General features: G+C 35.4%; 1 protein-coding gene across 1 annotated transcript; it reads right to left on the bottom strand.

The window, feature by feature from the left end:
* Positions 1 to 1,433: 1,433 nt before the first annotated feature.
* On the bottom strand, positions 1,434 to 17,054 carry LOC110709377. Its single transcript, XM_021887586.1, has 8 exons — positions 16,758 to 17,054; positions 16,076 to 16,325; positions 13,187 to 13,310; positions 10,131 to 10,477; positions 8,259 to 10,038; positions 6,599 to 6,846; positions 5,230 to 5,340; positions 1,434 to 1,714 (listed from the first exon to the last, which is right to left on the bottom strand). The coding sequence occupies exons 1-7, from the start codon at positions 16,814 to 16,816 to the stop codon at positions 5,263 to 5,265; spliced, it is 2,886 nt and encodes a 961-aa protein (XP_021743278.1). The 5' UTR covers positions 16,817 to 17,054; the 3' UTR covers positions 1,434 to 1,714; positions 5,230 to 5,262.
* Positions 17,055 to 26,617: the final 9,563 nt, after the last annotated feature.

A 26,617-nucleotide genomic window follows, 5' to 3' on the forward strand; every position in this document is an offset into this window, starting at 1 on the left:
CTCATGCTCAAATTGGTCTACGTGTACTAGAAATGAGTTCGGGAGCGAGGGTGCTAAAATAACGTTCCTTTTAGGAAGATCCGCTATCCTAGCCCTAGTGCTCTTCTTTTTTCATATTTTCATCACCAAACAATGTATGCATTGTGATACCTAAAACTAATTTAATTGATTTTTTTTACAAGCATCAATCATGTAGGAATTACAATGCGAAGGTCGTTATTCTTATTTAATCAATATTCGTGAAAAGAGTGATAAATAAACAAGATTCTCCTTAACTTAGGTGATCAATCAACAATTAATTACTTTTTTTTTTACTTTTCACTTTTTTTAGAGAGAAAACATGTTCTCTAAACGTGAGTTACAAGTTTCTGATTGACGTCAATGGCTACATCTGTTTTGGGTGTTTTTTGGTCCCTCGAGAGAATTAAATCACCAAAACTGATTCTACGCGGTCTGTACCTGCAAAACACGAAGACTCCGGTTAGTAGAAGCCCCGCCTCCGATGATCAAGTTAGTATTGGTCGCAAGAGATGAAAAGGTGCGGAAAAGGTAAAAGTGTTGTTTTGTTTTAGTAATAGTTGATAGATAGATTGTTGTAGATTTGCATCTATTTATAATTTATTTATTTAATTTTTTTTTACCATTAGATTCCGTGTAACTTAATATATTAGTAGTGATTGTTTGCGTAGGAAACCATTAAAAATATACGGATTAGTTACATTTAATTAAAAATGAATGAAGTAATGTTAAAAGTAACAATTGGGTTATCTGATTGGATTTAAGCCATTGTTTGACAAGTTTTGGGTCTAAGATAGTTTAACCTATTGTGAAATATAGACGTTCTCACTGTTCCAGCTATATTTTTTGCAAGTTAAGTCAATTTGCGAGAGTTAGATTAATTCTAGTTGGGTTAATGCAGTGCTCTTAGTCCCTTTGTTCAATGGTAATTGATAAACCTTACAATTGTTTTAAAATTTAAATTTGATGTGTATGAAATGAACTAATTCTAGTGTGATACAAAGCAAGTCATTTTAGCAATTTACTACATCCATTTCAAGATAATGTTTACAATTTGAATTTTGCTAGTATTCATGAACTGCACTTTTGACCATTCTTTGTGGTATATAAAGATTGTTTTGAAACACTTGGTGGTGTATATATATAATAATAAATACTAGAGATCTTGTTAGATTCATCTCTATCTAATTATTTCAAATATCAAATTTCAAATTTCAAATTTTATAATTAAAAATACATAACTGAAGAAACTAATGCACAAAGTTGTACATTGACAAGTGTGAAAAACAAGTGTCACCATTATATAAACGGGAGGGAATATGATGATATGATTACATGGCACGATAAGAAGAAACAGAGCTATCCAGAGAAGGTTGGCATTTTTGTTGGGAAGGGGATCAAATTATCTATAGTAATGATCATTAATTAAACCTATATATCCGGCCAGAAATAAGTTATTGCAATATTAGTGCTACATAATTTTTTCAATCAATCAAACAAGAGTAACTGAAAAAACTCCTGTATACCTTAGTGTATATATTTATTGCCAATCTCTGTAAATAAACTATAACCATAAAACCCTCCAATAAGGGAATAATAACAGAAAATTACATAAAGGTTACTCTGCTACCTGTGAGAATCTTCCATATCACAGCAGCATCATCCAGGATATAGCATAGGGCATCAATCTGCAGCGCTGATACCACAAAAGAACTCCGTCAATAATCAGACAAAAAAGTTACCTAGAATGAGACAGTTTTATCGAGATGAATTCTCAGAACACGACATGAAGGAATGATTTATAAGAAAATAATTTGTTTTGAAGTTGCATTCCATCTCATTAAATCTCTTTAACAGCAGGGAAAACACCTAACTAACTTGAGCAAATCAAGTCTCTCTACAATACTCATACAGTATGGCAAGAGCTTTGTGAATGAAATTAAATTGTTCACTCCAACTCCAAACACAAACTTCCTAGCAAGTGATGTTCTGTGATTGACTTTGCTGTCATCTTTCTTGAAAGGCAACCTAAGACCAACCCTTCGTAAGAAGAACCATTCATTCTGGAAACACAAGATCGCAGATAAATTCAAGGATAAGATGGTAAGAATAGCCACCTTCCAAACAACCAAGTTCAACCCCTGAGAGCCACAATCCTTGGCAAGTCATCCTGTTACAGGCCTTACAGCAGGAAATGGATAAGGATTACAAAGATTAAGATACAGGTGGGGGTCCTATGGTCATGGGGTTCTAGATAGAGTTAAGTAGTCTTAGGCATGACATATAGATGGGTAGCAAATTGCACAATAAAGTACATATTGTACCTTTCATGCACAGTACGTGGTTCTAGCAATGAGATTTTCAGTTACGTTCTTACATAACAATTCACTGCCTCCATTTGAATTCTTTTTTTGTTTTGGTATACCGACTTTCTGTTTAGAGTTGCTTTTTTTTTGTTTCTATCCCTTACCCAGTTCTAAATTCGATTGTACCTCACTTACCCTACAATAACTAACCTTTCTATTCACTGTACTTAACCTGCCTTTTTCTTACACCTTACTAATTTTTATTCCATCTCTCTAAGGGGCCGTTTGGTTTGCAAGGTGGAATCGGAATGGAATGGAGAAAGGGTATCAAAGAGAATGGAATGAATCCCTTTCCATTTAGCATGTTGTTTGTTTTATAAAAAAACACAAGGGAATCACCTCCACCACAGCACCGTGACCATAGCAACACTCTTTTTCTTCATTTCCCAGCCACCCTACACCCCAACCACCACCTCCCCGGAACTCGCCCCCTCCCCATAGCGAGGTGGCTGGGTGGTGGTTATGCTGTAGAAGGTTGCTAGCTGGGGTGGGTTTGGTGACTAGGGAAAAGGAATGGAAAAGTCTAAGGGGGGGTGGGGAATCATTTTAGAGCAAAATGGGTAAAGTCAATAGTGAAAGAGGGTAAAGGGAATGATTGATAGTGACAAACAAACAACAACAAAGGGAATGGGGCCTGTTCATTCCCTTTCCCTTTGATTATTACTCCCAACCAAACGGTCCCTAAATTTACCCACAATTTTCAAAAAAATTTCACTTTTTCAAACCTTGATAGAAGTCTACATTGACTATGGCCAAAAAAAAAAAAGAAAAAGAAAAGAAAAGGTATCTTCAATCAACTGTACAAGTGGTCATTTGTAAGAAAATCTAAGAAGGATAGGGGTGTTACTTGTTAATGGGGTTCATGCAAGAAAAAGTAGGAAAGAATGTTTTGTGAATGGGGTTGTATAAATTAAAAAGAGCAATTTCCCTATAAATGTAAAGATGACTAAATTACCTAAAATACATTAAAGGAATAGGAGATAATAGAATAGCTACTAAAATTGACAGTCTGCAATTAAACTTGACTGCATATCATTTCAGCTGAAAATAACAGAGGGAGACCTTTCAAGTTTTTCATTTTCATGAGAAACCATAGAAAGTTTGAGGCTATAGTTACTGATGCTTGGTGATACAAAATGCAATAGGTATTACGAAGAAACTGTGGACAAAGTTCAAAAAGGTTAAAGTGGGTTTATTGTATAAATAAGATTTTCCAGATACTCAAAACAATATTGAACATTCTAGAACTCAATTAAACTGAGTTCAAGCACAGCTTCAGGAATATATTGGTGGTGATATATCCTTGCAAATTCATGATAAAGATTTATTGATAATTTTAAAATATGGTTGAAGATCGGGGACTGTGCCAGAGGGTAAATTGGTTGATATTTACCATTCTAGTTAAGCTTTCGTTCTGCTTCAAAAAAAAAATTAAGCTTTTGGATTCAAGAAATCAAGTATGCTCAAGAGGCAATTGTAAAAAAAAAAAAATTAAAAAAAAAAAAAAAAAACAGCTAAAGGTATACTCCACACCAAAAGCTTCAATGAGGCAATGTTATGTTATTAAAAAACATCAATACGAAATGTATGGAGTTTGAAGCTTTTTCAAGGATATTATATGTAAAGTTCCTTGTAGACAACTGATCAAATGAGAAACTTGCTCATAAATAAATAGACACAATCTGATTGTTTTAGAACCGAAACTGATGGAGAGTCCATTGTTTCCACCAATCCTTAAAGATGGGGAGCTGCTGAATATATAGATTATTAATAAATTAATGGGAGATATTGATAGTATCCTTTGGTTTCAGTGATGAGTGGTGGGCTGTTGTATGTTTTTGTACTCCATTTCTGGCTAATTAATGATTTTTTTTATATATAGTTTCGCTTTATTTCATCTTTTAGAGTTGGGTCCCCCACTCAATTTCTACTCTAGTTTTTCACTTGTATATTCTGTACAAAATCCTGTGCAAAAATCTAGAGAACATCATGATTTTTTCTTATCTACAAAGTTTACACTCATCCACCTAGTTCTTCCCATGCCATTAAAATCTAAACCAAACCATGCTGTTGACATCTAAACCACTCAATAAATCACACAAACCACAAAATTTCAAATAAAAAAACACATACTATACGCATCAGATTCCTACCCTCAGGTTCCTATGTCTATCCACAACATCAAGTAGACAGCATGACAGGACCTCTAGAAACTTGTATACGATAGAACAGTCTTAAAATTCTTAATGCAAGCAACACCGGAAATTGGGATTACATCACAACTCCAACTAAATTAAATCACAATGTGGTTGAACATAAGCACAAACAAAAAATATAACATCTTTTTATTTCATAAACTGTAATAGAAAAGTGGACACTTTAGTTGCTGCTAACAAAGACAGATCTTGGGCGCCTCAATAGAAATGGGTGGTAAGATAGACCGTGACTCAGTGAGCAGGCTAGGCTTTAAGTGTGTGAAACATTCTCCTGTATAAACCTTATTGTTGGCATCATTTTTTGGTAATGGGATATAAATTGGTTTCAGACTTTTAGTACCCCTCTTTGATTGCAAGAACATCCATCATTGGCATGGTGATTTTGCACCAAAAAAGAATAAAAAATCATTGGCAATGATTAAGAAGGATTAAGAAGGCACTTGAGTCAATTGCTACTTAAGTATTATGAGGGGTCCTTTTATTAAATTATTTATTATATAGTAGAGAAAAGATGAAGGAGATTTTACAAGAGAGTCACTAGCACAAGAACCCTGATAACTACACCATAAAAGTGATATTAGAGCTTACATAATCATGAAGAACAGTCTTCTGTATCACAGTGAGCTTACCTGCATAAGCATAACTCATGCTGTGCTTATGATTCAAGTTCCACTTTGCCCGCGGCTTTTGCTGAAGGAATTGTGTGCTACAAGTTTATGGCTAGAAGTTAGGTGATCATCCTACCAGAAAATAATTAAGCTGATATCAGAATATTTCAATAACTGAAAAGGCAAAACATTTAATAGCATTTCCAATTATGAAACAACCAAAAGATCAATTTACTTAGCTTATCTAGTTGTTCACTAACACTATTCAACAGTATTGATCCACTTCACTTTGACCATCCTTTGCTATATATATGTAATAAAATCAAATTATGTTGGATCTTATCAGATTCATCTCAATAAAGATTTTCAAAAACCATTTTTATAATTACACAATGAAAGATATTAAGGGTAAAAGTTGCACATTGGCAAACTTGCCAAGTCAAAGTGGAACAACTAAGGAAAAAACAGAGGAAGTAGTTTGCAGCAAAATTAGACATGCATACGGGATGCCAAAACTAGCAGAGCTTCCATTTTAGATACTCCCGTATTTTGTTTTGTAAAGTGTTATACTTGCCTTAATCAACCATTTAGTTTAAGTGTTATACACTTTCTTTTTTGGCAAACTACTACATTTTAATACTCCCTCCTCTCAAGTTCCCCACTCCAACTTTATTTTGTTTAAAAAATTCATTTTCTCCTCTCTCATAGTTCACTTTTCAATTAACTATTAACTACACTATCGTTTCTTACCTTTTATGTATATATTCCAACTACCTCACTAACATCTTGTTATATTAAAGTCAATTAAACTACCTTAAACTATGTGCCCGTCAAACTGCACAACTTGAAAAAAAAAAAAAAAATACACAGGAGTACAAACAAAGAAAGCTGCACTTTAGTCTATACAATCTCAAACACCAAACAAAGAATATTATGAGAATAACCACGGACTTGAGCAAATTGTAAATGACGGTAAACCCAAATATCATAACAATTACGAACCAGCAAAGAACATATATATACAGCAAAGCCTCAACCCAACAAACAAGCAAAGTAGGCGTCAGTATACATAATCCCTATTCCCTAACAACATCAGCAATATTTAATACTTCCCCCGTTTTTTAATACTTGCAACACTTCCCTAAAATGGAAATGTCACAATACTTGCAACACACTATAAATGGAAAGTTATTTTAGGGAAAAACTATACTATTTCCCTCATTTAAAGCATATGGCCCACTAAATTACACTCCTAACAACCACTCATCCTATTTTGAAGTGCATTATACCCCACCTTTCTTAAATACCGTGAAAAAGTGTGTTGCAACTATTAAAAAACGGAGGAAGTAGCAATTATTTAATTTGCAATGGTAAACTGCAAGAGACATACCTTATACAGTGATGCTGCAGACTCGGATTCCACAGCTTGAACTGGAATATGCCCCAGGGATTGAAAAGCGTCCAGAGCATCAAGGGTAAGCTGCCAGCCACAGAGAGCTACAACACCAGCCGAGGAACTGGCAACAGTGCTGCAACCAGCTGCAGCAACATTTCCATTCACCCAAGGACAGAAACTATTGTGATGCTTAATTGGATCAAATTCAGCACCTTCAAAGTTACTAGCTCCATTTGGAGGACCTGCATGCATTGACCGGGAGTAGCTATATTAGCTAAAAGGTAAACTTGAAATTAAGTATATAAGGAAAGCCATTCGGAGGCCCTGCATGCATTGACCAGGAATAGCTATATCAGCTAAAAGGTAAACTTGAAATAACGTATACAAGGAAAAAGGCTGAAAGCTCCAAAATTAGCTACTAAGTTTTCCAGATAACTGACAATATATTAGCGCTGAAAAAATAAAAAATAATACGGCAAAATTGGTTTGAACTTTTAACAAGGGGTGCATAGCAACATGAACTATGATTAGTTGGCATAAAAACACAAACTTCTTCGTTATGTGCGCGAAACATCATAAATGAAATCATGCATCGGAGATTCTACTAGAGTCTAGAGATGGGGAATCTTTAATATTTATTGTTTTTTTTTTTTTTTTTTTTTTTTTTGCCAATTTTGAGTTCAAATTTGACCCTTATGGTCCAAAACTCCAAATAGACCCCAAGCCCTTAACTAAGGCATTTTAGAGCACCCAAATCGATGCGTTATGGTGTCTTTTTTTTTTGCTATATTTGATCTTAAAATTGATCCTTAAGGATTATTATGACCCGTGTAACCTTAAATGATCAACCTTCCCACATGTCAATCGAGGTAAGCAATGCAAGGCGCTTTTTGATAATAATAAATTATTAAAGATTCCCCTTCCCCGTCTCTGATTGAATCTCTAGTACCGAGTTTCATTTATGATATTTTGTGCGCCTAATGAAGAAATTTGTGCTGCTACAACTACTAGTTAAAGTTCATGTTTGTGCTGTTGAGGCCATTTTTGCCAAATAATAACAATAATAAATAAAAAAAATTGTTTCACTGATCTTTGCTCTTTCATCTCCAAGATACATTTCACAAGAATCACAACCAAGATCAAGTTTATTCAATTACATTGTCAACAAACAGAAAATGATGGTAGAGAGACAGAAGTAAAAGGGGGGAAATAAAACATGACAACCTAAACACTCACAAAGAACTGATACTATATCAAAATCCTAAACCTTAAGTACAACCAAGATCAAGTTTATTCAATTACATTGTCAACAAACAGAAAATGATGGTAGAGAGACAGAAGTAAAAGGGGGAAAATAAAACATGACAACCTAAACACTCACAAAGAACTGATACTATATCAAAATCCTAAACCTTAAGTAGACACCATTGAGAAAACCAAATCTGCGTCAGGCCCTGAATTTTATAGGAAAAAGAAACATTGAATAAACTAGCGTGATTTTATTTTTGAGCCTGCTGCTGAATTAACAGCTTAGGGTTAGATCAATAACCTCACATGCATGCCTGATATGAAAAAGTTTCGTCCTAACTTATGGTTCCAAACTTCCAGGAGCAATAGCATGAAAAACTACGGTTAAAAGAACACCAAAATTTACCTGTCCCATTGGTCGTCATATAATCTGACTCTGGATATGCACCCTCGTCAGCAGGTGACTGCTTACCTCCTTGAGATACTTCTTCCTTGGACGCCTCAATGCCTGAATACATAATAGCATTGCAAGATAGAGAAGGATGAACACTAGGTTCCTGGGCTAATACTTGCATCTCACTATTCTTCTCGCCACTTTCTACAGATTCCGCTTTCCTTGAACCAACAACTTTCGACCCACTATCTGCCCTACCCATTGAGCGTGATACAACGTCTTGACTATCTCCATGAGGATCCTCTTTATTCATCACCTCAATAAAACCATCTCTGGATCTACGTTCAGGGGCAAACTCACCGGTCTGTCCCTGATTTTCAACAACCTCAGCTATAAGCTCCACATCACCAACACCACTGTCAGACCTATTTGCAAAAACATCAGTCCCATGAATCTCAGCTTCGTGACTTGCACCCATCCCAACACTTCCACCACTTACACCTATACTAGGGCCATCCCTAGCTGGCGCAGTAATTGTATCTGTGTTCAGTACTTCGTCGTCATCATTTGTGCTACTTACACCAATTTCTCCACCAGCCTGAACAGCTGCTGGTTGAAAACAGGCACTTTGTTGTGCCTGATTACTATAATTTAGGTCTGAAGTGTCAATCGTATCAGCATTCTTATCCATGGCCACTGAAGGAAAATTAATATCATCAACATCTCCAGGATGATTTTCAACACTTTCCATAGAATCATCATCTGCACTGTGACAAATAGTATCCATTGCTATAACAGAGGATGCATGTGTTGAATCTCTAGTAGCAGGAAAGCGGTGAACTTCGTCATTTCCTTGTAATACATCTATTCTTCTTTCATCTACTTCAATATCAATGCCTTGCGAGTTGCTAGGGCCTGCACCAGATGAATCTCTCCGAAATGAAGACCCACACCTTTCAATAACATCAGACTCACGAGCACGCTTTGAGGGCTCAGCAAGATACTGCTTACCATCATCAACTTCATCAACATCACGGTCAATAACTGATCCCTCAACACTATCAGCCTGTTGCATCCTCAAAATTGGCCTGTCTACCGTGCTTCCACCCTCATCCAAGCTTCGTTTACGAGTACTTGGTCCTCGCGATTCATAGGAAGCAGCACGATCACCAACCTCGCTGTTAGAAGGTTGTCCAATCATTAGATCTTTCCCTAAGTCGACATCACGATATTGCTGAGAGATTTCAGGCGCATGAGCATTTCCTGATAACAAGCCACCAGCCATAGTTAGATTTAAATCAACAGCTGCATTTGACGTGAGCTTTCCCTCAACTATAGTAGCAGCTTCATCATGGTATTCGGCCTGCTCTTTCTCCATGCCATCACCATCCACCCATCCACTGATTCCACTGGCTGCACTCACACCGCGAGTTAAAACCATCTTTTTACTTGTCTCAGGGATCTCAATGCCATTGGGCAGTACACAAACAGGGCGAGAAATAGTAATGAAGTTCCAGATTCTCACAGTAGCACCACATAGGCTGCAATCCAGCAACGGTGACCTAGACTCGCATTTAGATTCAGGACCCATAACTTCATTCTTGCCAGAATCTTTTTTGGCTGTACTTGAGAAAGCTTTCTTGCTAGGACCAGGATCATTAGGATGACCACATTTCATAGACAGTCCTACAGAATACCCATTTCTAGCAGATTGAGCAGAATGGTCTTCACAATCCTGGATATCTGGAAGCCATCTAGGTTCCCATCCACATAAGGCTATCAGCTTTTGTGCCTACAAGATATTTAGAGAAGAAGAAAAAGTAAGGAAACAAATAGTAGAACATATACTGTCCAATAAATAAAGTAGGTTTAAAGGCATCATACACGACAATATAAAGAGAACGCCTCTTCTTTAGAGGGATCCATCCCTGAGAAATTTTCTGACTTAATGCTTGGCTCCCCGATCAAAAAGTTAACGAAGTTAGCAAGAAACCGATCAATTTGTGGCCCATGGGAAATGCGCATCTGCTCAATTGCAGAAGCAGCTACCACTGGTAGTGCAGCAAACTGCAAGAGCCCATCACACCGATCTTTGTATCCTCCGATCAGAGCTGATGGAGGAGTTGGAGGAAACTGCACCAGGCTCTCTGGACAGATATTTCCTCTCCAAGGGCAGGTTCCCTTGTGTCCTGAATCAAGATGTTTGGAAAACTCTTCAGCTGCACCATCAGCTTCATTGAAAACATAGAACAAAGTGATTTATTATGATATTTGAGAAACTGAGACACAATAACGCGACTTTAAAAAGACCTAGGTGACGAGAAGATAAAGTATAATCAGAGATATGAAGCTGCAGAACACACAGATGTTAAGCAACAGAGACAAAGTTTCAAAATCCAAAGAGACAAAAAGCACAACAATATGCCATTTGTTAAGGCAAAGAGCACATTAATTTAATCACACCTAAGGAAACAACAATACAACTAGATTTCTACAGATAGGGTCAAATGAGAAGTTCTTTAAAATGAGAAGGATGATAAGGATTTTATGTGCATATTTTTTGTACTGAATGTTGAGCTTCTAAGGAGCACATTAAAAAAAAAAAAAGGGAGGTTACATAAATGCGCATGTTAAGATGGATGTACAGAAACACTCTAAGAGATAGAATCAAAATGAAGTTATTAGCAAGAAAGTGAGGTCGCAAGCATTGCAGACAAACTAAGGAAAATCTTCTGCTTTGGTTCAGGTATGTGATACGGAGACCCAAGGTGCACCAGTACGAAGAGTGGGATCATGGAGAGGTATAGAGAGACTGTAATTGACTTGGTTGGAAGGACTTTGGAAGGATATGAAGTATATGGATTTGCATAAGAATGAGATATTTGATCGTAAGGGGTGGAGGAGGAAGATTTTTGTGGATGACTATACAAAATAATCACTTTTGGTTCATGTAGCTGACCCTACTTATGGGATTAAGGCTTTGATTGATTGATTGATATTTTGTACTAAATGTGCAAATATTTTTTAACTCAAAATTAGATGTCCATAAATTTTGAATAATGGTGATGTGAATTACGCCATAGTGAAGTGCAGCAGTAAATTGACTAGGTTTTAGGTAGTTAATGCATTATCATTGTAATATGGAATGCTGAACAAAGCATATCCTAAAGAACAAAATCCTACCAAAGTAATAATAAATTATTCTCTTTGTCCCAAAATAAGTATTTTCTTAAAACCTCAAAATAATCATCCATTATTATTCTCATCTAAAATTCAAAATTGCTCCTTAATTTACTTCTTCACGTCTTTCTATTCCAATTAGAGGTTCATCCTTCAATAGCATAATTTCACTCTATTAAAGGAACGTGCAAGTTACAGTTGTGTTGCTGAGAAAGTAATGCTGTCATAATGTAGTTGCAGATGATTGGAGACAATAAAAAAGTTATTTTGGCTATTACTGGTTTAGGTTTCAGTATTCCAACTTAGGGTACCTTAAACTCAAAGTTACAAAGTCATACAACATATTGAAACAGCTTAAAGAAAAAAAAGACGAAATAAGCAATAGCCTTTACTTTTAAATCTTAGATTAAAAAAAAATAATAATAATAATAACGATAATAATAAAATAAATAAATTGGCAGGAGACTGCAAAGTGCAAAGGATGTGGAAAAGAGCACCAGTGCAAATGTCAGAATAGGAATGGTTTTCTGCTAGATCTCAGATGTCAAAATACATGAATTATATCTTCATCTTCTAAGGTCAATCAAATTCTAGATACTTTACTAAGGCTACTAACACTATTAGTTAAAAACCCAACCCAACGAAAATGAAAATAGATGATTAACCAAGACTTCCCATAACAAATAGATTATACTCCATAAATGAGAGGAGAAAAACGAAAAACAAAAAACAATAAGGGCTTCTAGGTGCAGGCCATGTTACACCTCTAAATAAAGAAAGAAATGTTGCTCACAAGCGACGAAATTGGCTTGTTTATAAACTTACACTTATATAATTGGCTGAAAGCCAAATCAATCTATACATATGGCATATTGCTACCCAAATGCTCAAAAACACACCACTTGTGTCCGTCGAGGAAAAAAAAACTTGGCTTTTATTACTTCCTCTCTTCTTAGTTGACAAATTTCATTATCACATTTGCCAACAAACAATTTTAACAGTTAATATTTCTAATTATGAACATGTATATATTTGATATTAATAAAACATACATTGAGACAATTCAAACAAGATCCCACATGATTGTTTTCTCATAGCTATAAGTCACAAAACTAGTCCAAGTACAATTTGCGAATAGTATCCAAAATCAAAGTGCCCATTAAAAAAAATGAAGTACAATATTTCAGCTGTTAAATTTCAGAACAGTTATTGTTAACAATGGATGAAACAACATTGGGAACTCAGCAATCCATTCCACTTTACTGTGAGATCCCAATTAAGAACAACTCAACTGCAACTGCTTTATTTTCTTCTCATGGTTTTCGTATTAAAAAAGCAAGTAAGCAAAGTTTGCCAACCCACCAAAAGAGGCTTCATTAATGAAGTACTCCATATAACCATAAGAAATCATAATTAAAAAAATAAATAAATAAACATTCATAAGCAGAAACCTTTCCTAGACTCAACAAAAAAAATTTAAGAAAATAAATAAATAAAAAATAAAGAACTTGTGAAAGACTAACAGATTGAAAATTAATCATCTACAGAGATTCCAGAATTTTTCCAGAGATTGACCTCATCAAAAGCACGCATAAGGAACAAATTAATAGAAGCAGTTTATATAGTTCTCTCACAGGTTCCAAACTGACACTAAATAGCCAAAGATATTGTTGAATTCCCTCACAAATATGTGTCAAGCATCGTAAAAGCAGTTAATAAATAAACAAAATGCAAAGCCAAAGCTAAAAACAAGTATTCACCTTCAGAAGACATCCAGCCAGCAGTCGTAACATATTTAAGGCTTGCACCACACGTCTCACATTCAATCTTATCAATACCAATATTTACCCATCCTCTACGGGCACAAGCTAATGAACTAGCAGCCTGCATTTACACATGAAAGACTTACAATTTACAATGTAGGAAAACACACACAAAAACACTATTAGTTCAAAAAAACAGAAGCCTGCCTGCATTTCCCTCTACTGCAAAAGAGTCTACCAATAATCAGAAGTATCTTCAGCATTCTTATTTTTATATATATAATAATAAGAAGAATTACTCTCTAAAGAAGAAGAAGAATTACTCTCTACAGCATGGAATTCCAATATGAAATTCATTATCAAATAGTATAATGAACTACCTGCAGCAAAGCAAATGTGAAGCCAACACCTAAGCCTACTGCCTACTTTTCTCTCTTTAGCATGAACCTTTTCTCAAGCCACTTCACATGTCATAAGATGCGGATTACAAGTTATACATGATCTCTCCTTCGTCAACTATTCTAATCTCCTAACTTAAAAAGGAGTGAGACTCAAGCGTCCCAGGGAGCATCTTTGTGAGCATTGTTGACACCTATGTTACATTGACACGGGTACGGGTATCCGATTTTGGTATGGATCCGAGTGTCCGATACATCATTTTAGGACACGGGGACACCGTCTTAACTTTGGACTCAAGTACGGATACGGCAATAAATTTTTTAAGGAAAAAATAATAACATCAATAAGAAAAACGTTTTTATTTATTTTTTATTTGGCAAAGATCAAAAATCTTTTGATTCAATATTTATTCAATAAATTTTGATACATAACTTTTAAATAACTAAGATAAATAATATAATATTTAATTTAAACATTATAAACTCTTATGAAAGCCTGTTTGGGAAGCCAACCAGATTTATTATTAAAAAAATGAGTACCACAAAGCTTTTATGAACCAATTTCTTGGAAACCCCAAAGCCTTTTTAAAAATAAATGTACATTACATCTCTTTCTTCGGAAATCAGAAAGCCTTTTTAAAAAAGAGTTATTCCTCAATATGATTAAAAAAAAAAAAAGATAATGAAATACTTAAAACCCTTCATCTTTCTTTAATGGTTGCTTTCTTCGTTCTTCCTTCTCTACTCTCTCTCTATAAGCTTCTTTTCTTCAATGGCTATTGTGACTCCATCTTCCTCCCTGCTTCAAAACAACATAGCCGTAACCCATAGCTAGACGGCGAGTCCGGAACGGATTTCATAACCGGATCTGTGTGACCCGGGTATGATGGCAAAAATGCCGCGTCCTAATAACATAGCTTGACACACAAGCATTCCTGATCATCGTAAAGAAGATCTAAAAATGAGTTGTAGTGAGGTTCTTCCGTGCATGAGTGGATTTTAAGATATCAAGAGAAATTTTAGGATCAACTTATACTAATCAATCATATGTTGAGCCATATATAAGTGGGATGTGATCCTTGTGGACTCCATATGCTAAATGAGTTTTATATTATCATTATACTCTTATCATTTTTTTGGAATTATTATAGACTATTATTCGTACAAGTATTTAAATATATGCTTCCCTTAACCACTTCTATAAAAAAAAAAAAATTAAAAAAAAGGGACACTCTCTAACAGCCAATTAATTATCGGCTTTTAAGGGTGTAGACTTGCAGCTTGCACCTATGTACAATTAGAAACTGGAATTGGAGGAACATACTAGGTAACTGATTGGCTTATTCTAGGAATTGGTCTTTTCACCTAAATAAAGGTTAGTTCTTGGAAAAAGAAGTCTCAATATAATCCAAAATCTTCAAGAAAACTTCCAAATTTCTTAATTTTGTCCCTTCAGAATACTATTTATAGAATTGTATGAAATTAGGATAAGATTAAGATAAGGCAATAAAAGGGTAAAACATTAACTTATTAATCACCAAGTTTGATGAAACAAGGTTTAAAATGATCTGATGTGGAAGGAGCATAAGCACTCAGAGATGAAAAGTAATGCTCAACTCTTAAGCTAGCAAGTTCTTTTCTCAATAATCTAAAGTCTGATTTTAAGCTAATACATCCCTTTTTATAGGGTGGCTACTACTACTACTTAAGGTATCTCCAAATAAATTTTTAATATGAGACCTTGGTAACTGCAAATGAAAGGCTAAGATCATTTTACTTAAACTAAAGAAAATCCAAATTTTAGCTGCAATGTTGTCGGTGCATAATTGTGCATACATTAAAATGTGCATTAATGCTTGTGTTTCACAATTTGCACCGCCAATTGTGCAACTAGTCAGCTTCAGCAGTTCAAATTGTCATATCTCACTCTGAACATTGAAGTCGAATTTGTGCATATGACCAATTGATGGAAGCTCTTGAACACAAATAACATCTTTAAGTGGTCTCACATTTAAGAAGATAAAAAAGATATTGTTGTCTAAAAGTTTAACCATCAATAAACAATCAAGCTCTTGCCCTTTTTTTCATCCCCTTAGGCACTTGCCCTTTTACTAACTCTTGAACACTACCATCCTATTATGCCTAAGCCACACCAATCATGAGATAAAAAAATCCACTTGGGCCATAGTTGGGTCGAATATAAACCAAAAAATCAAGGTCCAGACCACTTCAAGCGTGAAACATAAAGGATTTATCACAGTATCAAAAGCAATGTTGAAAAAAAATTAGCCCCAAAAACCCCTTAACATATGAACATCAAAGTATCCTTTCAAAATGATATCAAACGAGTGAACGAATAACATTCTAAAGGCAGGGTCAATTATAGTTCAGAGAGTAAGTATAACACATTAAACATCATGTGACATTGCATGACAAGAGAAAGAAAGCTAAAATCAAAGGCACATCATTAGTAACACAAGGTACGAACCTTTGGTTTCCCAAACCAATTCCCTGGATTAAATGTGGCAAGTCGCCTGAGTAGGTCTCCTCTTTCCCAAGGTCTGCATGAAGGCTGTGATGATCCAAGTGCAGAGCCACCAGCGCTCGTGCTCAATGAAGTCCGAGGCGGTTGTGTAGCAATCCCTGATAGAGAACCTGTCTTAGAGCCCGGGCCATGACCAGACCAATCTGCTCCACCAAAGTTTGGAGGAACAGTAGGTGATGATGCTCCTGCAGAACTGATAAACACAGCAAATTCAAGTTCGGAAATAAATAAAAACGCGACTTTATCAATCTCAACATTCGCATCTCTACTACACTCATTTTCATAACATACTCCTTCGTAAATGCCGAACATTCTGACCTATAACCTCAACTCTTAAACTAAAGAACAAGTTCAATTCTAAAATTCTACCCAAATTAACACAATCGAAAACACGAAACATTTATCACCCACTGATTAATTAAATAATAATACTTCGTAGAAGTGATTATATATATATATATAAATCAATTATTTGTAATTTTTCCTAGTGTATAACCCTTAACAAAATTAATTTCATTCATATTTACTTTCCTATTGAAATAAAATAATAAAACAATCACAAATTAACATCAAAATTAGATAAATTAGGTAAGAGAATTAGAGAAAGTAAGAGAGAGAAGCTGACTTAGCAGAAGGGCCACTGATGGCGCGACTAGCGGGCTGAGCAGGGCGGCGTCCACTCATCCCCGCAACTGGCACGCGCGTCAGGAAGAGTTTAGGTTTTCAGATCTTGCGAGCTGAAAGGGGTTTTAGATCGAGAGAGATGAAGGAAAGGCTGAGGTTTTAGATCTTGTTGTTGATGAAGAAGAGAGATTTCTGAATTTTGGGGTTTTCATGAATTTGAGTGAAGATTTTGACAATCAAGGTGGAGGACCTCCGCTTTGTTTTACGCTATAATTGTGACTGAAAGAGAGTGAGAAGTTGAAGAGAGGATTTTTTACGAAACTGAGCCCTATTAGCAAACTATTTACGAATATAGACGCGTGGCCAAACTATTTACGGAATTGAGCTTCTGAGGTAAAACGCTGCCTCTGTTATTATTTTTTTTGAAATTTCTTATTTAGTGAAATACAAATTTTTTTATTTAAAAATATGGAAATACATAAAAACGCTGCCTCAGTCAGCGTTTTTGTCTCAGGCTGTAACAGCCCTTAAAACGCTGACTGAGTCAGCGGTTTTGCCTGGTATATTTTTCACGCACTCACTCTTCCTCAAAACTAAAAACTCAAACTCACTCTTCCTCACGCAATAGCCTATCTTCCTCAAAGCTCTGCCGTCGCCGCCGCCTATTGCCTGCTGCCGCCGCGCCTCTCCTCTTCTTTATAATCACATTGTTAGTACTTCTCACTTATTTGTTTTTAAAATTTAAAAACCTAGGTTAGTTTGATAATTATATACTACATTGTTTTAATTTGATAATGTTGTTGTTTATTCTAAGTTAGTTTGATGTAAATTGACAATTATGTTGATAATTCTAAGTTGGTTTGTTGTAATTTGATAATTGTCTAGTATAAAAGCCCTAAATTGATGTTAGTTTAGTAAGAAAGTTTATGATGAAATTGTGGAAATGTTTGATAAAATTGTTGAAAATGTTGATGAAATTGTTGATAATGTTGATGAAATTGTTGTTTTAGTTTGATAAAGTAGCCTACATTGTTGTTTAATTACGAAAATTTTGTTATGTAGAATATGTTGGTTGTTATAGTGTGAATATGTTCGTTGTGTACTTTGTTGTGGTTGTAATGTGAATTGGAACAATGTTGGTTAATTATGTGTTATAGTGTGAATATCTTGGTTGTTTTTGTGCGAATTGGTGGAGATTGCATGCAATTAAGATGTGTTTTTGGTTGTTGTATAGAATATGGCTGCACAAAACGCAGCTTTTTTATGCCGATGGGGGGGGTGAATTTGTGTCTGATGGACCGAATGTCCAGTATAGTGGTGGAAATATGGAACTCCAATATTATTCACCTACAGTTATATCTTCTCCCATGCAACTCCAAAGTTATTCACCTACGCAGCATGATGATCATACATCACCGTCTCAACCATTGGTGAATCATCTTGAAAATCTACAACATATGGTGAATAACGAGTTGACTCTGTATGATGCGCTACGGGAAACAAATGATGAGGCTGAGAGCGAAGAGGAGGAACCAATTCTGGATAACATGGATGTTGATTCTACAGACATGGAAGGTGGGGAGGCCATGGTTAGAACTCCTATTCCTTGGTTAAGTCAAGTAAATGAGAATTATGAGGTTGATCAATATTGGGCCGAATCAGGTAGTCATACAACATTTGTGATCGGGGGGGAGTTTGAGAAGGGTATGTTCTTTGAATCTAAGAAACTGCTTCAGGAAATGGTGAAGAAGTATTCTATACAAAGGAACCAATTCTACACCACAGTGACCTCGAATGAGAAGGTCCTTCATCTGCGGTGCAAGAAGAATTGTGGTTGGTCGCTACGAGGCACCAAAAAAAGTGAGCACTCAGACGGCTTTACCATAGTCACATACAAAGGCCCGCACCGGGACACCTGTGTCACTGAAGTGTTACCTACAGATCATGCACACTTGGATTCATCCATAATTTCCGATTTTGTGAAGTCTTTTGTGCAGAAAGATCCATGCTTGAAAGTTGAATTTATACAGGAACTCATATCCAAGCATTTTCAGTTCGACGTTACTTATCGAAGAGCATGGTATGCTAGGGAGAAAGCCATAACTGAAGTATTTGGAGATTGGGAGAGTTCTTATGGCCGACTTCCGCACTTCATGGAAGCACTCAAACAGTCAAACCTGGGAACCGTTGTTGTATGGAAACACAAAGCTCTGGTAGACGGTGTTTATTACAGCAACATGGAAGTGTTTGAACGAGTATTTTGGGCCTTCGGCCCTTGTGTTGAAGGTTTTAAACATTGTATGTCTGTCATCTGTATCGATGGGACGCATTTGTACGGGAAATTTAAAGGAACATTGTTGATTGCTACAAGTGTGGATGCAAACTTCCAAGTATTTCCGCTTGCATTTACATTTCAATTGATTGTAACAGATGGATTTTTAGATTGAAGTATGAGATTTGAAATTCTGTATTTTGTTATCGCTTATATGTAATTTTTACTTTTTAATTGTTGGATTATAACTGTTTATGAACAGATACCATGGACACCCGAGATAGGACACCCGGACCCACCGACCCTTCTGTCCTTACACTACAGGACACACATCGTAGCGTTGACATTTGGAGTCAGTCGGTTGATCCGGCGGGCATACTGACATGCAGGCACGACACTGTTGCATTCCTTGGCGATTGGGTTATCTATCCCCGCATTCTGCCTTTCGTGGAGTACGCTGGCTTCATGGGTATACATCGGATGGCGTTCAGAGAGGTCGACCCAACGCTTGTTACTGCGCTTGTGGAGAGATGGAGGCAGGAGACGCACTCCTTCCATCTACCTGTTGGGGAGGCGACCGTGACGTTGCGAGACGTGGCGATACTCACACGACTTCCCATTCATGGGAGTCCGGTGTCTGGATCTGCGTTGGCCGATCCCCCCGGTTATGTAGCTCAGGTTCTCGAGGTTCAGCCAAGACCGGACGATATCAGGGGCGGCGGATTGAGGACCGGCTGGATACGCGACACTTTTCGTGTGTTGCCTGATGGTGCTGATGAGGCCACTATTGCGAGACATGCTCGAGCGTACCTTTTTCTGCTCATCTCGGGTGTGTTGTTCAGTGGCAAGAGTGGCAACCATTTACAGATCATTTACCTGCAGCTGGTAGACCACGACTGGGAGCATATTCGTGGCTACAGCTGGGGCAGTGCTTGTCTGGCGATGTTGTATCGCCATCTGTGTAGAGCATCCCGCTGGGGTTCTCGTGAGATCAGCTTTTTTGTAAATCGTGAGATCAGCCACGCGTCTAGGTTAATAAATTGTTTGCCAATTAAGCTTACTTTCGTAAAAAATCCTTGAAGAGAAAGGGGGGACGAGAGTCCAGGAGACTATGGTGTTGTTTGGTTGAGATGGGATTTTTCCCAGCAATTGCATTTCATTGGAATTAAATTTCCACATTTAATTTTCTAGGAATTGCATACATTTGTTTGGTTGTTATAAAGGAAATTATAATTCACGAGAATTTTGATTTACCAAGGGGAGCCTTGGTAATTTATTTCTCACATTTTGTAGTAATTGGAAATTCCCATGACATATTTCACTTTTTATAGTCAACCAAACAATTCCCATGATTTTTCAATTCCCCCATTTTTTTTGTTCAACCAAACAAGGCCTATGTTTTGGGTTCCCAAACCCGGAATTGGATTAGGTGGGGTCGGTTTCGGGTATGAAATTGGACATCAGTTGGAATATTTATTTTATTATTACTCCCTCCATTTTTAAATACTTGCTCTATTTCTATTTTTGCACTATTCATTTGTCTTACTAAATGTTTGTGATTTATACATAAGAAAAAATTTAGTCTTGTGGGTACTTGTTGGAATCATCTCAATGAATCGATTATTAATTTTCAATTGTTACAATTTATACTTATTGATAATTAAAAATATTAGTGATCAAAGATTAACATTGGCATGCGTGTCCAAGAGAGATGGAGTAAGTATTTAAAAACGGAGGGAGTATCCGTATTATTTTTGAAAGGATTAAGATTAAAGATTTTAGTAAACTTAATTTTTTTTACAGAAGTAAACTTAATTTTTTTACAGAGAGAATCTAGCTCTTCCTTATAATCTGTATTCTACTTTGGTGGGATTTATGCTGAAGTACAGACTAAACTTAGAGAGCTTCTTATAGTGTCTCAAGGGTCTATTCCTTTTAGATATCTTGGGGTTCCTCTCTCTTCTAAGAATCTTACAATTGCACAGTGTAGACCTCTTGTTAAGAAAGTAACTGCAAGAATTCAAGGGTGGATGGCTAATGAATACACCTAATTGTGTTTCCCCAAAAACCAAACCCAGTGATGAATATCTTTCACGTCATTTGATTATCAAACGAGGTGAAATGTGAAAAGTCTTGTGATGCGATCGTTTTAATAAAAATACTTCTTTCTGTTTTCGAAAATATTTCTTTTCTTAATCTATTTATAAAAAACGTCCAATTAATTTTATTTTGATCCATGAAAAGAGCCCAATAATAGTGTAGTTGGATGGGGCTTGAAAATACCTTTCCAACGATATATTATAAGCCCAATTCCGATGAATAATGAGAAAGTTATGACCAAAATACTAAAATGGGCCCAAATCGGATTTTACCTGCGACCCAATGATCATGTGGAGGGTCCAAAGATTTAATCCCATTCCTAGACTAATTAGTATTTAATTAGAAGTTTCTATAAGATTATAAAAGATCTTAATTATCCTTTTTTAAAAGATAAGATCATAGAATTTGAAATTGATAAAAACTTTCCTTTTTAAAAACTTTCCTTTTAAAGTCCTAATTCTATTCGAATTTAAAGATTTTCAAAGACAGTCAGATATTATTTTTGTTCCTCATAATCTTTATCTAAATCTTATATGGTTGGATAGATCTTGAAATTATCTTTCCAATGATATATTATAATATTAATTCCGAGTTATAACGAAAAAGATATGAATGAGATACGAAACTCTATCCAAAACTGACACCCTTCCACTATTTCAGTCATATCTTTTTATCTACAAAAGATTTTAATCTGATTCTAATTGGGTTGAAAAGTAGACTTCAAGATCTTTCCAACTACATATTATATGACTTATTTGGACTTTTGGATCAAAAGATATGATAAAAACAAAATCCGCAAAAACTGTCTTGCAGCGCCGGGCGACAGGGTCCTATTGTTGGTGACAGAAGCATGTTTTAGTCCCTTTCAAATTTTTATTCGTTTCTATCAATTACGGACTATTTTCTTATAAATAGGGTCCCTAGACCTCCGTTTTCAATAATCAATTCTCATCAAAAAATAACCAGAATTCTCTTCTCTCTCTCTCTAAGCTAAAGTTTATTCTCTTTCTCTTTCTTTCTAAGCCTAGCCTTTTACAAACACAATTCCTCATACATTAGCACTAGACACACCTAACCAAGTTCAATTTGCTTTCGCCCTAGATGTGAAAGGTTTGATATTTCTGAGGGTTTGGTCCCAAATCTCTATTTCATTTATTTAATTTAATTATTTAATTTTATATTTTCCTTGAAGTTACTAACGTGTGTACTTTGTTATTAGAAAGAGATATGAGGCATCCAAGTAAGTGCTTTAATTGTTTTATTGATATTGATATAGAAATCGTGCTTAGATTGTTATTTTGATTCCTAGTATCATGTTAGGATGTTTTATTGCTTCCTAGTATCATGTTTAGGTTTAATTAATATTTCTAATATCAAGTATGATTAAAAGAATGCTTCCTATTTTCTTTCCTAATGTCATGTTAGTATCATGTTAGGGCTAAATTTTATTGTTTAGTGACATGTTAGGGTTTGTTATTAATCTTGTTAGTATCATGCCTAGGATCTTGCTATTATTATGCTTTAACATGATTATGATTATTTTTATGATTTATGATTATACTTGTTATAATTATTGTTATGACGGTTATTTTAATTATAATTGCCATTATGATTATTATTATGTTTCTTGATTATATTTATTGCTTGATCACACCTTTTATGCTTGTTTAAAGAGAATTTGGTACTTGTAATCACGCTTAATAAGATTATTATTAATCTTGTTTAGGGTTAATTATAATTCAAGTGATCTCCAATAATAGATTTATTTGTGCATTAATATTCAACTAACATAGATAAACAGGTCCAGGGTAAACCTAATGATTACATGTTAGTCAGAAAGTGCACATGAATACGAGAAGAATAAAGTAGAGGCCTATTATTATGGCAGGTTCTTTCTCTTTTAGATTGGATTTGTACCTTCATCCCTGAACTTTCAGACTTGGTTCCAGACCTATTGGAGTTAACGGTCTCCTGAATCGTTAAGGGGTGTAACCTTCACCTTGTGGACGGTTTACAAGTTCCTAAAACTTGTTGGCGACTCTTTTGCTCTAGCTTCCTTCCCTTTGGACGCCACCATGCTTTAGTGTATGATCACAGTGGGGTTCAATCTTGGGGTAATGCTTGAAATATTCCCTACATTTACCCATGCTCAAATTGGTCTATATAAACCAGGAAATGAGTTTGGGAGCGAGAGTACTAAAAATAACGTTCCCTTTAAAGGAGAATCGCTATTATTCTAGCCCTAGTGCGACCTCTACTAGCTCTTCTTTTTTCACAATTTCATCACCAAACAATATATGTGTAAGGAGGGTGTTCCCGTCATAGGGGATCTTCTCCTTAAATTCCCATTGGCCCTTTAGAAGCCTAGGACTTTACACTTGTTAGGGTGTATTAGGATTTGAATTCCTGACTGTTTGGGGGACCTTGAATTAGAATTGATCTTGTCATCACGCTTTTTTTTTTAATAAGAAACAAGTAGGGAATCGCCAATGAGTTTTAGGAAAACTCATAAACCTCGTTCGTGCCTTCTCTCATGTGGAGTTCATGGGATAATTAGCACGAATCGTAAGTTTACCCATGCCCAAATTGGTCTACATAAACCATACCACTACAAAAATAAGTGTTTTTTAGCAACTAAGTTTGGCAACAGTTTTTTTAAATGTTGCTAAATAGCAACGAATATAACTTTTTTCATTGCCTAATTAAAAACGACATTTTATGCTTTAGTTTTTTAATAATTAATGGCTACATGTTTTTGATTTGTTGCTATTTAAAACAAATCGTCTTACTAATTATTACTAGATGGCATCATATTTTCTCTTGTTGCCATGTGGTAACAAACTATGACAACAAATATTTTATTTGTATTGCTTTAGAAACAAACAAAGGCAATGAATTTTTGAATTGTTGCCATTAGAAACAAGTTGTCTAAACTTTTGTTGCTAGATGATAACGTATTTTTTTATTTGTTGCCATTGGAAACAAATTGTGTTACATTTTGTTGTTAATTTAAATGTAGTTCAGTTTTTGCTATTATGTATAAAATTATTTGAAAACACTCTTCTTATTATTTGTTGCTATAAAGACATCAAATAGAGACGAATTTCAATTTCTTCTCTAATTTAGAGACGGATTTTTTATTTTGTCCCTAATTTAGAGACAAAATTTTCAATTTCGTCTCTAATATTTCGTTCACTTATTATAAATTATATGTATAGAAGTAAACAAATAGTACTTCGTATAGTTGGTAAGAGATTCACCATGTGACTTTGAGGTCACAAGTTCGACTCTTACCAACTGCGATTCTTGAGATAGTGGATTCAAAGAGCCTTACATGTAAAGTCGAGCCAAGTTGACCTGAACCGAGTGAGATTTCAAATTGGTAAAGGCCGGGATCGGGTTGAACCGAATTGTTAATAGGGATTAGGTTTTTGTCTCGTAGTGTTGATAGCAACCAATATTTATGATTTGTTGCTATTTTTATGAACCAAATTTAATAATTTGTTGCTATTTTTAGGAACCAACATTAATAATTTGTTGCTATTTTAGGAACTAATATTAATAATTTGTTGCTAATTTTAGCAACGACCAATGGTAATATGTTGCCAAAGTTGGCAACGAATGCACCAAAAATAGCAACCATCATGGAAACCGTATTTAAATGGATGCAATATTGCAACAAAATTGCTTTGCAACTGGTAGCCAAAATCCCATGGCAACAAGCCTTTTAGCAACAACAAATTTTTGTTTCCAACCCGTTGCTAAATAGAGTTGGCAACGAATTTTTGATGAATAGCAACAAATTTTAGTTGATGCTATATTGACTTAATTTTGTAGTGTAAATGAGTTTGGGAGCGAGGGTACTAAAATAACTTTCCTTTAGGGGGCAATCGCTATCCTAGCCCTAGTACGACCTCTAATACCTCTTCCTTTTTCACAATTTCATCACCAAACAATATATACAATGCGATACCTAAAACTAAGTTAGTTGATTTTATTTACAAGCATTAATCATGTAGGAATTACATTGCAAAAGTCGTTATTCTTATTTAATCAATATTCGTGAAAGAACAATGAATAAACAATATTCGCCTTGTCTTAAGTGATAAAACAACAATTAATTATTCAAATTCTAGTCATGATTAACGAAATAGTACTATGTGAACTAATTAATTAAAAGTTTGTTTAAAGTGATCAAACAACACCAATTAATTAATTAGACTTATTTAAACAATAAAAGAAAAGTGATTATCTAAGTGCTCAGGAAACTAATCGTTCTTCTTTTATGTTAAATCTCCATTTAATGTGTTTATGGACTTTCTTTCTTCTTCGTACCTCCAAGGACTCAATGGATTCAATTAGGGTTGGAAAGTATTTGAGAAGAGAGAAGAAAAAGTAGTATGATAGTAAGAGAAGATGAGAGATTAGGGTTTTGAGAATACTAGGGTTTTAATTTTGAATTTTCTGTGTGTTTAGTGTTAAACGAAGACCCCTATTTATAGGCGTAGGAATCTAGGTTTAGGGTTTTAGAGCCCAGCGTCAGGTGGTGCGCGCAAAGTATGATAATAAACAATATTCGCTCTCTGAGTTGCGCTGGGTGCCGCGCGCAACTGATTGAGTTGCGCTGGTTTGTTGTTTGCCTTATGCGAAAACACGTTTTTAAAACTTCCATAACTTTTTATTGCAAAGTTGGATTAAGACGTGTGAGATATAATTGGAAATATCTGAATGTCTACTTTCCAATTATGTTGGAATTAGGTTAAAATATATTATGGGTTAAAAGTTATGGCCGTTGGAGTGCAAGGGTGTTGGTTTTAAGGCCCGATTTAGTGCTTTGATCATAACTTCTTCGTTTTAGCTCAAAATTGGGCTTATAATATACCGTTGGAAAGATCTTTGAAAGCGCTATCCATATGTATAGGCCTTTCATGAGATTTTGATGTTTGGTTCATCTGTTTGGCTCGGTTTTTAAATAATGTAGGTTCCATTGGATCCAATCATTGCATTTGACGCATTTGGGTCCGTTATTAATCAAGTTTAAACACGTTTTAGGCCTAATTAGTAATCGGACAAGGCTCTAAGATAAATTGGTCTTAAATATGGGTTTCAACTTACTTCATAATTTCGTAGTCCATAAACACTTCAACTTTGATTTAGCATGAAGAACGGATTTTTGTAACATCATCGCACTTCCTTTGAGGACAAGAGGCCAAAAGTAGGTGTCTACAGTTAGCCCCCACTTTGATCGAGTCTAGAATAGACGATGATCAAAGTAGTCAAGAAAATAAATCCGAGACTCATTCTGTGTAGTTCCCTAAGAATAGAGAATCTTTCAGAAATGTTTAAGGATGTCGAAACGATCCTTGGTTCGCTAAGTGTTTGAAACAAGTAGCTATTAAGGCTAGAAAAAGTTATTTCTAGTCTCAACGCACTAAAGAATCTAGATTGATCCTTTGCATTTGTAGAACACTTTTACAAGTAAAGGTGTT

Source organism: Chenopodium quinoa, unplaced genomic scaffold (genome assembly GCF_001683475.1).
Source record: "Chenopodium quinoa cultivar QQ74 unplaced genomic scaffold, ASM168347v1, whole genome shotgun sequence".
Classification (NCBI taxonomy): Eukaryota; Viridiplantae; Streptophyta; class Magnoliopsida; order Caryophyllales; family Amaranthaceae; genus Chenopodium; species Chenopodium quinoa.